Source organism: Rhinatrema bivittatum, chromosome 9, assembly GCF_901001135.1.
Source record: "Rhinatrema bivittatum chromosome 9, aRhiBiv1.1, whole genome shotgun sequence".
Taxonomy (NCBI): Eukaryota; Metazoa; Chordata; class Amphibia; order Gymnophiona; family Rhinatrematidae; genus Rhinatrema; species Rhinatrema bivittatum.
The window spans coordinates 107,258,710-107,271,858 of record NC_042623.1 but is presented as its reverse complement, the minus strand read 5'-3'; the positions used below and the strand labels follow the sequence as shown (position 1 = coordinate 107,271,858).

At 45.3% G+C, this 13,149-nt stretch overlaps 1 protein-coding gene across 2 annotated transcripts in view; it reads left to right on the top strand.

Annotated features, from left to right (window-relative positions):
• GXYLT1 (glucoside xylosyltransferase 1) overlaps positions 1-13,149 on the top strand; it is a 145,387-nt gene that overhangs the window by 38,564 nt on the left and 93,674 nt on the right. For both annotated transcript variants that reach the window (XM_029615449.1, XM_029615450.1), the window contains one exon: positions 1,621-1,792. In XM_029615449.1, coding sequence (XP_029471309.1) covers positions 1,621-1,792 — 172 coding nt within the window. The remainder of the gene's footprint in view (positions 1-1,620; positions 1,793-13,149) is intronic.

Here is a 13,149-nt window from a genome sequence, read left to right as displayed (position 1 = left end):
CCTGGGCACACTGGAACTGCTGTCTACAATCCATCAATAGCCTGCTTACCAGCCTGAACCTTATCCTTAATTCAAATAAGACTGAAATCCTTATCTCTCCAGATGAAAACCACAATCTCCTCAACTCACAAAGCGCATCCCAATTCGCTAAAACATTCATCAACCACTCCTCCTCTGTCAGAGACCTAGGGGTTCGGCTTGACAACCTGTTCAACTTAAAATCGTTTGTCCTCAACACAACTAAAGAATGTTTCTTTAAACTTCAAGTTCTCAAAAATCTGAAACCTCTCCTGCATTTCAGCGACTTCTGGTTAGTAGTTCAGTCTATCATCCTTACAAAGTTAGACTACTGCAATTCACTTCTCCTAGGCCACCCGGCGATAACTACTAAACCCCTACAGATGGTCCAAAATTCTGCGGCTAGGATACTCACCAACTCAAATAAAAGAGCTCACATTACACCTATCCTACACGGCCTTCACTGGCTTCCCATAAAATCCAGGATCACCTTCAAAGCTTTGATGATGATTCACAAGGACATTCACGGCATCGCACATCTCAAACTAAGCTCTCAACTCCACCCGCACACCTCTGACAGACCAATCAGAAACGCCTATAAAGGATCTTTATATGCACCACCGGTCAAAACCATTTTAAGAAAACGTGTAATTTCTACAGCCGGGCCCCACCCTTTGGAACTCGCTGCCTCCGGAGCTTCGCCAAGAACCTTGTCTTCAAACATTTAAGAAACACCTCAAAACTTGGCTCTTCAGACAAGCCTTCCCGGAGTCTCAAGAACACTCGGACACTGGTCAAAGGTCATAACAGGACATTATGGGGACCCATGACTGTCCTCAACCACTTTAGCATGCTCCCCCTAGCACGATCTAGTGCCACCCATCCCTCCTCTCTTCTTCCTCCTCCCTCCCTCTGTCCTTCAGCCTGCTCCTCCTACCCCTCCCTCTCCTCATTGCCACCCGCTATCCTTTAGGGCCCCCACTTACGCCTTAGCTACTTCTCAGGTTTATAGCGATACCCTTTTAGATGCCTTATTTTATGTAACGCCCATTACCACTGTTTTGCTGTTCTACTTTTATTTGTTTTTTTGACGACTTGTTTAATGTAACGCCTTAGCCGCGATTGTTCTGTTACAATGGAAACCGATATGATTTGATATTTTTTTCAAGAATGTCGGTATATAAAAATTCTAAATAAATAAATATTTGAGGTCAAACACATTCATATAATTGAACAAGGAAATGAACAGAGAGTGAATCAGGGGATCTCTCTTCCTCTTTTCATTGCATCCTTGATTGTGGTTACTTCAGATTGGTGTAGGATAGTTGTCCCTTTCTTGCTGTTTTAAAAAGTTACTGGTAACTGCCTGATGTCACACCTCCCTTATAGTTGGATGTGATGTCACAACAGAAATGGTATGTTCTCTATCTCCAGCAGCTATGGAGGGGGAAATTTCCCATGAGTAAGGACTGGTCTAGCAGGACTCAAGGAAAGGAAATTATGTAAGATTGTTTCACTTTAAAATATCAAAATAATAAGATTAAATTGATATATTTTTAGGTTTGCCTACTACTAAATAATTTTCTGTATTGGCCATTACAGGTATGATGTCAACATTCAGCCCACTGAGAAAATGCATCTGGCTGTTGTTGCCTGTGGAGATCGACTAGAGGAGACTGTTACTATGATAAAATCTGCAATTATTTTTAGTGTCAAATGTCTTCATTTTCACATATTTGCAGAAGATCGACTGCAGAAAAACTTTAGAGATACAGTAAGTATATGACATTTTTCATTGCAATTTGTGGTAGAAATGAATGATTAAAACTGAATGTAAACATTTTATAATCTACCTTATAAATGGGCTCTGACCGACGGCCCGCAAATGCGCAGTAGAGAGCAGCTCTACCGCGCATGTGCGGGCCAGCACGTTGGTCAGAGCCGTGCGTGCCCGAAACAAAAAACATGGCGGTGGGGCCGCAGGAGCGGGAGGAGGAGCAGAGGCGCCGCGCGCGAGTGACACCCCCCCCCCCCCCCCCGAGATCTGCCGGCAGGAGAAGCAGCGCTGCGCGTGCGCGGAAAGCAGCAGCACCGGGCGCGAGTGACCCCCCCCCCCCCCCCCCCCCGAGATCTGCCGGCAGGAGAAGGTGGTGAGAGGGAAGGTGAGAGAGGAGAGAGAGAGGGAGGGAGGTGACAGAGGGAGGTGAGAGGGAGGGAAGGTGAGAGAGAGGGAGGTGTGAGAGAGGGAGGTGAGAGAGAGGGGGAGGGAGGGAGAGAGGGGGGGAGAGGGGGAGGGAGGGAGGTGAGAGGCGGGGGGGGGAGAATGAAGGAGGAGGGAGAATGAGGGGGAGGGGAGTGGGAAGGAAACGGACCGAGCCCGTTGTTACGGGCTTAACGGCTAGTTAGTATAGAATTAAACTGTTAGGTATGCATATGTAACAATTCCAAGTACGTTGTCTGCCTTTTTGGGTTCAACTTCGACCTTATCTAAAGAACAGAAATTGTTAGTTTTTATGTTTGAGAAACTGTACTCTTACATATCAGATTACAGTATAAATGAGGAATATAGGTGGCAATATTTATAGCACTTTTTAGCAAAAAAAACTTGAAACCTTTCACCCTTATGATGATTATCTTATCAGATAAAAGGTACTAGAGTTTGTTCATTTTCTAAATCCAAAATGTACAGTATTGCTTCTTCAGCTTCAGATAAATTTGTTTATAAAAACAACTAAAGAGAGAATTATTCTGATGCCCTCCAGCAACTGATTAATGGCGGTTAAAGTGGCAGTTTTCAGGCTATTTACGTTGAGATGGCTGTGATCACTTTACCCATGGACTTTGCAACAAGCTTCAAAGAGAGAGTATGTGTGTACTTTCCCTTTGAAGCTTTCCACAGGTGCTAATTACCTGCAGACTTCTGCATCTGCTTTTTGTGCAGGTAAATTTTCTATAGAAATTAATACACTTACAGGTCGATACAGTATAGCGCCTATACAGTAAAACGGATTGCGCTTCATGGACGCTTCTTGGACATGGCTTGCATGTGCATGCCATTTAAATACTGTATCGAGCAGTATGTGATCCGGACTGTGCACGCGGCAAACGAACGGGCGCCCGGCACTGCTGCACTTTTTCTTACGCGCCCTTACTGTATTGGCCTGTTAGTTAACATAGTAAATGATAGCAGAGAGAGAGAGAGACCCAGGGTTCTTCTTAGTGTTTGGGTAATTGCCAGGTTCTTGTGGCCTGGTTTTGGCCTCTGTTGGAAACAGGATGCTGGGTTTGATGGACCCTTGGTCTGACCCAGCATGGCAATTTCTTATGTTCTTATGTGGTCCATCCCATCTGCCCAGCAAGTTTTTTTCATTTTGTCCCCCCCCCCCCCTCCCTTTTTGGGTAGAAACTGCTACTCTATGCAGGTTACCTCAGTTAACACTCATTTCTATCCTTTGAATGCCATTACTATTCTTGTCTTCACTGCTTCTGGGAGGGCATTCCATGCATCCATTACTCTTTTCTTGAAGAAATATTTTTGTGGCATCATTCCAGAGTCTTCCCTCTTGAGTTTCATGGTCCCCTCACCCGTTGTTCTACAGTTTTTTCCGCAGATAAGCAGGACTGAATTAGCCATGCTTTCTGGGAGTGCCCCCTGGCGGCTCTCAGAGGGAATGTAGTCTTCTAGCAGCAAAATTTGCTGCTGCACGGTGCTGTTCCTGCACGGCTGTCTTCTGTCAGTTCTTTCTTTCCCTGTGTGCGATTCGGACATGACTTCTTCTGTCTCCTTTACTTCTCCTCTAACTCGATAGCCCCAAACAGCTCTTTTCAGTGCTCAATACAAATTGGAAAAAGTAATGCTGCAGAAATCTACAGGCAGCAGGTTCAAGGTCTGTGGGTGTGGGTGTGCTATATATCCATCACAGACACACATACTCAGTGCTGCTACTGCATGGACCCTGACCATGATGCTCTGAATTGCCCTAATTGAAACTAAATGTCTCTGCAGGTCCTTCAGACCCATGTCTGAAGGATGGAAGTTCTTCAGAAGTGAGCTTCTGATAAGATCCTGAAGCCTCAGCATGAGGGTTGTCAGTGCAGTCACTCTGACTCCCAAAATGAGGCCTATTTGGGTTCTCAGCACCTTAAAAATCTTCAATTATTCTGGGAGTTGGCCTACTTCTCAACTCGTAAATCGACTGGAAAAGTCCCCCCTCTGTTGGTGCCAGTCTCGGAACCTTCATAGATCAGGGTCTGAGCATGGGATGGAAGTCCAAGATGCCAGGAAGAGTCTTGAGCACTAAAAGGACTCCCGGGGTGGTCATCCTCAGCACCAAAGATGATGGTTTTGGACCTTGATTTGATACTGAGTAGGGCACCTGTTGCACAGGTGGTGGCTTTCCAGGCACGGATGACCTTATTGGTACTGGACAGCCTATTCCCTGATGCTTCAATTCCTGACCTGTCAAAAGCACCTTCAGTTTAATCAGTGCAGAGCACCCTGGTGCAAGACAAGACACTGTCAGTTTTCTTGGCACAGAGTGCATTGATGCCCAGAAGACCATCCAGTATAGAAAGCAGAGATTTTGCGGAAAGGCAAGGGCCACTGACTCTGAGAGTTTAGCCAGTCTCCAGTCAATCGCAGTACAACAGACTTGGTGCATGTCATCAGAATATACTCCATGTCACAGTGCCCATGCTTTGTGACGCCCAGCAAGGAAGAACCATTCTGGGTATTTGAAGATGTGTCGTCTCCTCTTGAGTACAGAGGGCTCCTTTGCAGATGGCGACCCAGCTGTCTGAGATGGTGAGGCACTTTATTACTAACTCCATGAAGAACAGAAAGGGAGGATGGAACCTATCCTGTCCTGGATAGAAGAACTTTTTCTGTAAAGTAGGTTTCGAGAACATCCCAGAGTGCCCAAGTGTACCCTTGAGCAGCTTCACCAGAGGGACAGAGTCCATATGAAGTCATAGCTAGTTCAACTCCTCTCTTGGTGTCATCATCTAAGGTTTCAGAAAGGGAGGGTGTGAAGTTGGTTCATTTTTGAATTTTCTACTGCTCCTGTCTCCATCAGACCACCAGAAGTCCCTTCCCATGTCATCTTCCATCATTCTAATACGCTGCCCAGGGAAACCAGAGGGCATCTGATACCTCTGGGAAGAAAGTCTTCAAGGGTTCAATGCTTAGAACCAGAATTGTGGCCCACCAACTCTTCATAGTTCAGTATCTGCACAAATGTGTGTTAAAAGTTGAAGCCCCCCTGATGGGCCGATAAACCCTCATCAGGCTGATTTCCAGTGTGTTTTAGAGGACATGGAGGAATGCAGAAAGCAGCTAACTGGCCCACATATGAGGCCTTTGATATTGCAGGCAGAATGTCACCAGTTTATTTTGGGGCCTGGAGTCTTGATTGGCTGTGACCTAATGGTTTCTGAGAGGAAGTTCATTATCGCCTGGTGGATGTTCCATATACAGGAGAGATCCTGCTTGGGGACAAGATGTAAGAAATGTGGCCTGGATAAAGGAGCATCAGTCTACTCTGCTGCATCATGGCCTAGTTCTTCTTGTTTGAGTGGCTATTTTTATCAATGGAGATCTGTCTGTTCCAAAGGTAGTGAGCCCTGCCCTCTCATTCTCAGCAGTTTTTGGCTAGAGGTCAGCAGAGACCTCTAGCCAAAGCACAACAGCAACTGTAGCCCAAATTTGGGGTAGGATTTTGATCTCTTTGATACTTGTCTCTCTATTCCTCTCCAGTGGAGGAAAGGACCAGCCCTTGCCAGAATGGGGCCACATTATTGAGGATAAGTGGGTCCTGTGAACTGTGGAATATGGCTACTGCTTGAACGACTCACACTCTCTTCCTGAACAGACAGACAGACATCAGTAGTTTCAACCCAGCCCAGTCGGCTCAGTTGCAATTGGACATAACTTCTCTTCTTCGTCAGAAGGCCATAGAGCCTGTCACTCTGTGGAAGCATGGCAGAGGGTTCTACTCCCACATGATAATTCACAAGAAGTTTGTGGGGTATGGGCCATCTTAGATTTGCAGAACCTGAGCAAGTTACTGGTCTGTGACATGTTCACGTTGTACTTGCTTTAGGCAGTTCTATCATTAAAAAAAATAGAACCAGTCTTTTGACTTAAAAGTGCTCTGGATCACCCCACTCATTGAAAATTCCTCAGGTTTGTGGTGGGAGATGGGTACTGTCAGTACACGGTGCTCCTGTTCGGCCTCTCGGCTGCACCAAAGTTGTTCACAAAGTGTTTGGCAGTTGTAGCAGCCCATCTATGGAAGCAGAGAGTCAGAAGGATTTTCAAAACCTTTTCCTATCATATGGCCTCAGTATCTCTTTGGTTAGGATACTTCTCCATGCAGTTGCAACTTATCACCAGTGAATGGATGGAGCACTAATGTCTGTCCATTCTTTAGCATGAAAGTTCATGAAGAGTCTTACCAAGCCACCAGTCAGCAAACCACCAACACTGTGGGATCTCCACTGTGGTCCTAGCTCAACTTATGAAGCCTTCCTTTGAACCTCTTACGTTGATGAACTTTAATATTTTTCTGTCAATAAGCAGGCCGAATTAGCCATTACATGTGGGTGATGCCATAAGGCATTGCCTTGTGAGCTTCCTCAGTCATTTTTTGTTCAAGCTTTGCATGGATGTGTACCCTGTCTCTCTAACATTTTTTGTCTAAATTCCTTTTATTTCTTATTTTACCTCAATTGTCTTCAATTCTTGCTGCCTCGGCAGCCCCACTAAAGCACTTTTTGGTGAGGAGTCACAGGATGTCCTTCTCCTGCAATGCAGACTCGTCTGCCTTGAGGGGAAAAGTGTGGAGTGCCAACCCTTAAGTCTCCCCCATTGGCGCAGACCGAGCCCGCAGGGTTAAGTTTGGGTGGTTGACCTGCGTTGAAGTAAAGGGTAGCTAATAGCTTGAGCCACTCGAGCCTGCATCAAAGAAGCATAAACATTCAAAGGGGGGCATCTTTGTATCGTCACCATTGATGTCCATATGTATGCCATTGGTGCAGATTGTGTCAAATCGCTTGGCGCAGGATCCATCAACAAACTTGATGCACAATGTGTTGAAACAACTGAGGTCAACCCCGGTGCATCGCCTTGCTCAGTGCACAATGCATTGACAAGCTTGAAGCTTGGGGCATTGAAACACTTGATGCATCCCTTCTTTCTCCAATCACCATAGCATGTTTCCTGCTTAGGTTACTGGCACAGGGGTTTCACTTGAAGATACCGTATCCTATATGTTCTCTAATACCACTCACTTCGACCGACCACAGATCCAATTGCTGGAACCCATCTTTGTGTCGGAAGAGGATATACTACCAACTACAGTAGTACAGAGGCCTTCTCAATTGGTGGATCAGATTTGATTCTAGTGAAAAGCTTCTCTGCATTGTCCAAGCAGCCTGGTGAGTCTCTTCAGCCAGTTTTGTAGAACCTGGTGTCTGTCAATTCCACCTAGTGCAATCCCAGTTGCACCGATTAAGACTGAATATATCCTTAGAGCCTGTTCTTCAAGCTTCTTCCTCCTCTCACTCCATTGCAGTGGAGTCTTCTGGATCAGAAAGGATGGACCATGCTGCAACACAGACATTCCTGCCAGAGGGGTCTCCTGCATCACCCTAGTCTTCATTGCACTCCTAAATGAGTGATCTGGTGCCTTTGGATACTGATGAGGACTCAATAGGTATACCTTCCAATCCTCTGCCAGAGCCACCAGACCATATTTTGCCTCTGGAAGACCTCTCCCACTTAAAATTTATAAAAAAGATGGCATGCACCTTGGGTGTCTATATTCGCAAGGGCAAAGACCCCGTGCTCCTGCTCTGAGCTGCTCGGCTTCTTAGAAATTCTTGTTAGCCAGAGCCAGTGGCATTACCTGTTCATGCTTTTCTTAGCGCCTTGCAGAAAAGAATGTGGGAAACACCCTTTTCTACCCTACCAATGGCTAGAAAATTGTTGTGCTGGTGGACCCTTGGACAGAGGGGGAGTTGCCGCTATCTGTAGGGAGGAGCCTCACAGGCCCCCACTGTCAGTAGGCGAGGCTGGTGGAAGCAGAGGCCCTGCTGGAGCTTCACTAATACCAGCCCGTGTTCCCCTTAGGTTGAGCTCTCGCGTGCCGGGGCCAACTGGTCTGAGGTGGGGCCTCTGCGGAGAAGGGAGTCCAGGAAGTTGGAACGTTGCGGGCAGCACACTGAAGGGTTGTTGAGGAACAGCCAGGGGTTCAGAGAAAAGAATAAAGTGGTGATACGGTTCGAGGTCAAGTCTAGGCAAAGGTTGAGGCAGGCAGTGAGAAGTGTAGGGTCGAAGTCCAGTCCATGGTCAAACCAAGATCAGTCCAAAGGGAAGGAAGGAGAAGGCAAGGATCACGGAACTCAGGAACTGGCAATCCACTACTCTGGAGAGAGTTGACCTATTGCCAAGGCCAAGGGCTGAAGGCAGGGACCAGCCTTAAGTAGTCCCAGGGTGGTGATGTCGTCAACAAGGGCCACGAGGCTTTTCCTGCCCTTTTAAGAAGAGAGGTGTGTGTATGCCTAGGAGAATGCCGGCAGGAACAGGATGTCTGCAGCATTGGCGACCTCAGCTGGTGGCTCCCAGCTGCTGAGAGGGAGCCCGGGACTGGCTCGGCCACAGCAGCACAGGGTTGGGTGAGTGAAGCCGCCCGGGGGGTTCTGTGGGCAGCAGGCGTAACACAAATTGGACCTGAAATACAGGTTCAATAGTCTCAAGGATATGATGTTGTACAATTGGAACATAATTCAGTGGTAGTCAAATCCACAATGAAGAGAGGAAAAAAGATACAGATACATTTCAGTTCACCGCCAGGAAAAGACCACAGGTTCTTGGACCAGTTTGACAAAAAGGTATTTCAAGCCTCTATGTTGTCTCTTCGTATTACTATTCAACAATTCTACATGGTGCATTATATCCATGACTGCTTGCAAAAGTTAATCATTCCTTCAACTAGAAGTAGGGTCTGTCAGCTACCCTTAGCTATTATTTTATTTATTTATTTTTAACTCTTTATCAATTTCAAAATTATACATTACAAGCAATGCTTGAAAGAGAAAAAAAAGCATAGTTAACATAATTAATAGAAGAAGACAAATAAAGATTTACAATTTGAACATAGCCTAAAAAGACCATAAAATTGACATCAGAGGGATCAATCGATGATAAATCTAAAGCAGAATAAATTACTTGCTAGATAATAATATAGCTATCTAAAGTAGACACTGGACTAGAAGCAGGTTGAATAGTGATCTTACTATTCAAAAAAGCTTTCAACTGAGATGGATCAAAAAAGGTATTTGTTGTGTTCTAATTTAACAATATATTTAGCAGGGTACAGTAAAGAGAATTCTCCCCCCAAACTGACAATAGAATGAAGAGAGAGAAAAGTCTTTCTCCTAATTTTTGTCTACAAACCTTGGGAAAAATCGTGATCCTCTGACCCAGAAAGGGATCATCTTTGTTAGAAAAATATAAACACATAATTAATTATCAAACTCAGATAAACTGGAAATTAACCAAGTAGCTCGTTCAGATAGACCTTCATCGGTTTCTTCTAGGAAATGTTGTCAAATTAAACTTCCGGAAGAAACTGGCACTGGGTTTACAACAGAAATATAATTTCTCTTCCCCCCCCTCCCCTATCAAAAACATAATAAAGCTTAAACAAGGACCCCTTCCAGATTTTTTTTATCTCAAAATTTCCTTTAAATATTTTTTAATAAGCTTATTTGGACCAAGCAAAGCTGAGCGAGGAAAAATTCAACAAATGAAAATTAGAAATCTTTGAGAATAAACTATCTTAATTTCCTGTTGATTTTATAATATTGTCTTTAACAACAGTAGCTTGAAACTTTTGAGAAAATAAAAATTGATCCTAGAATCTTGTTCCATAAGTACAAGCTGATTAGCAGATACCTGACCCTGTATATTCTCCATTTTGGAGTAAAAGTATCCAAATGTATCATTAACTGTAGCATTTAAGTTCACGATGGCCTGCTAAACATCCTCCAGGCTAATATTAACAGACCTCTGTAAAGCTGAGGCCTTCAAGGCATCCACCAGGTTTGAATGATCCCCAACTACTGGGACAGTACCAGCAGAATCCAGTGAGAATACAAAACAACTCCTGGGCACCAGTATTAAAGGTGGTAAGCGTCAGTCAGATCTAAGAGATTTCATCCTCTGGCTGGTGTAATGCTGTCCCTCTAGCAACACCAGTAATGAGGGAATCTTCTGACAAAATAGGCTCCAAAGGCGCTGCAAACATTATGGGATGGTACTGTAGGCTGGTGGAATAGGAGCCGAATATATGCGAACCTGCCCCTTCCTTTAACCCATTAAGGAGGAAGGAAAACAAAATGCTGGATTCTGCCCTCAACCAGAACAGAGGGATGTGGATTGAGGGATAGGATCAAAAACCGGGCTTGCTTTAGGATGGGCTGTTTGAACTGGTTTCTGCTGTCTGTGTTCTCTTTACTTGTCTAAGGGAGTATATAAGCTCAGGTGGTGGCTACAATCTCACGTCCCTTGAGATAATGCACTTATTAGCTTCTGTACAGAATAATGTTAACGGACACCTCAACAACAGGGTGGGGACTCTTGTTGAACTCAGAGCATTTGATCTCCCAAGGAAAGCCGATGTATTGCTTGCAGCTCAAGCAGGTTTAAGAAATGCATTAAGTATGTTCACACATCATCTTCAGGGCAAGAGCATCCTGATTCAGACACATAACTAGGTTGCCATGTTTGATACGGTTCCGCACAGGAGACTGGTGAATAAAACGAGAAGCTTGGGAGTGAGTGCCGAGGTGGTGACCTGGATTGCAAATTGGTTGACGGACAGAAGACAATGTGTGATGGTAAATGGAACCTTCTCTGAAGAGAGAGCGGTTTTAAGTGGTGTACCGCAAGGATCGGTGTTGGGACCGGTCCTGTTCAATATCTTTGTGAGCGACATTGCGGACGGGATAGAAGGTAAGGTTTGTCTTTTTGCGGATGACACTAAGATCTGCAACAGAGTGGACACACCGGAAGGAGTGGAGAGAATGAGACGGGATCTAAGGAAACTGGAAGAGTGGTCGAAGATATGGCAGCTGAGATTCAATGCCAAGAAGTGCAAAGTCATGCATATGGGGAGTGGAAATCCAAATGAACTGTATTCAATGGGGGGGGAAAGGCTGATGTGCACGGAGCAGGAGAGGGACCTTGGGGTGATGGTGTCTAATGATCTGAAGTCGGCGAAACAATGCGACAAGGCGATAGCTAAAGCCAGAAGAATGCTGGGCTGCATAGAGAGAGGAATATCGAGTAAGAAAAGGGAAGTGATTATTCCCTTGTACAGGTCCTTGGTGAGGCCTCACCTGGAGTACTGTGTTCAGTTCTGGAGACCGTACCTTCAAAAAGACAAAGACAAGATGGAGGCGGTACAGAGAAGGGCGACCAGGAAGGTGGAGGATCTTCATCGGATGACGTACGAGGAGAGATTGAAGAATCTAAATATGTACACCCTGGAGGAAAGGAGGAGCAGAGGTGATATGATACAGACTTTCAGATACTTGAAAGGTGTTAATGATCAAAAGACAACAACAAACCTTTTCCTAAGGAAAAAAATCAGCAGAACCAGGGGTCACGATTTGAAGCTCCAGGGAGGAAGATTCAGAACCAATGTCAGGAAGTATTTCTTCACGGAGAGGGTGGTGGATGCCTGGAATGCCCTTCCGGAGGATGTGGTGAAGACCAGAACTGTGAAGGACTTCAAAGGGGCGTGGGATAAACACTGTGGATCCATAAAGTCAAGAGGCTGCCAATGAAGAGTGGGTGACTCGCCAGAATGATGGCTACTGCCTGGAGTCAATACCCTTATTAAATAAACATACACAGGCTTGACTCCAACATCGCTCTAAGCTTCAACAGCAAGAGGAAATGTGGAAAAAAGGATTCACACTCACAAAGAGGGGAGTAGCTGGCTTGTTACGGCGGTTACTACCCCAAATCAAATAAGCCTGATACTTCACTTTCAATGCATATACAGCATAGTTCTCTGATTCAACGGCAGGGGAGAAGAAAAGAGGGTTCGCACTCACAAAGCGGGGAGTAGCTGGCTTGTTACGGCGGTTACTACCCCAAACCAAATGGGCCTGATACTTCACTTTCGATGCACATCCAGCATGGCTCTCTGCTTCAACGGCATGGGAGAAGACTTATACGTCACGCATATCCAGCATAGCTCCCTGCTTCATCGGCAGGGGAGAAGAAAAACAACCAATAAGGGCTAATAACATAGTCTGGGTAAAACAAATAAGCATGGGTGCAGCTTGCTTATTGCGGCGGCTACTACCCCAAACTAATCAAGCTAGATATTTCACTTGGATGCAGCTCCATCACTGCTCTCTACATTAAAGGTGGGGATGGAAGGGAAATAGAACCAAGAGCTAAGAGAAACAGATAAGTATGAGAGAAAATATGTGTGAAGCTTGCTGGGCAGACTGGATGGGCCATTTGGTCTTCTTCTGCCGTCATTTCTATGTTTCTATGTTTCTATGTTATGTCAACAAACAAGTAAAAAGGGGATTATTGCCACTCTGCTAGGAAGCGCCCAAGATCTGGACTTGGGCGGACAAACATCGGGTGCCACTGTAAGCCTCTTATCTTCCAGGCATCGCCAACACACTAGCAGATTGGCTAAGCAGAATATTTTGCTCTGCACCAATCGGTGGCAGACAAAATCTTCAAATTATGGGGTCAAATTGTCACTGGACCTGTTCACTGTACAGGTGAACAACAAGGTGGATCTATTCTGCTCATTTTTTCCAAGCAAGCTATGGTTGTCTCAGAATGTTCTCCTGCTCGATTGGGGAACAAGCCTCATATATGTTTTTCCACTGATCCCACTCATAGCCTGAACAGTGCAAAATGTTCTTCAGGATCATGCTTGACTGATCCTCATAGCTCTAACATGGCCCAGACAAGCATGGTATGCATAACTCATACAACTTTGCAGCAGTCCTCCCAATCTGCTAGGAATAAATCCAGCACTGTTAACTCAAGAGGACAGAACTCTCATCCCAGCCTTGCTCTCCTCAACTTAA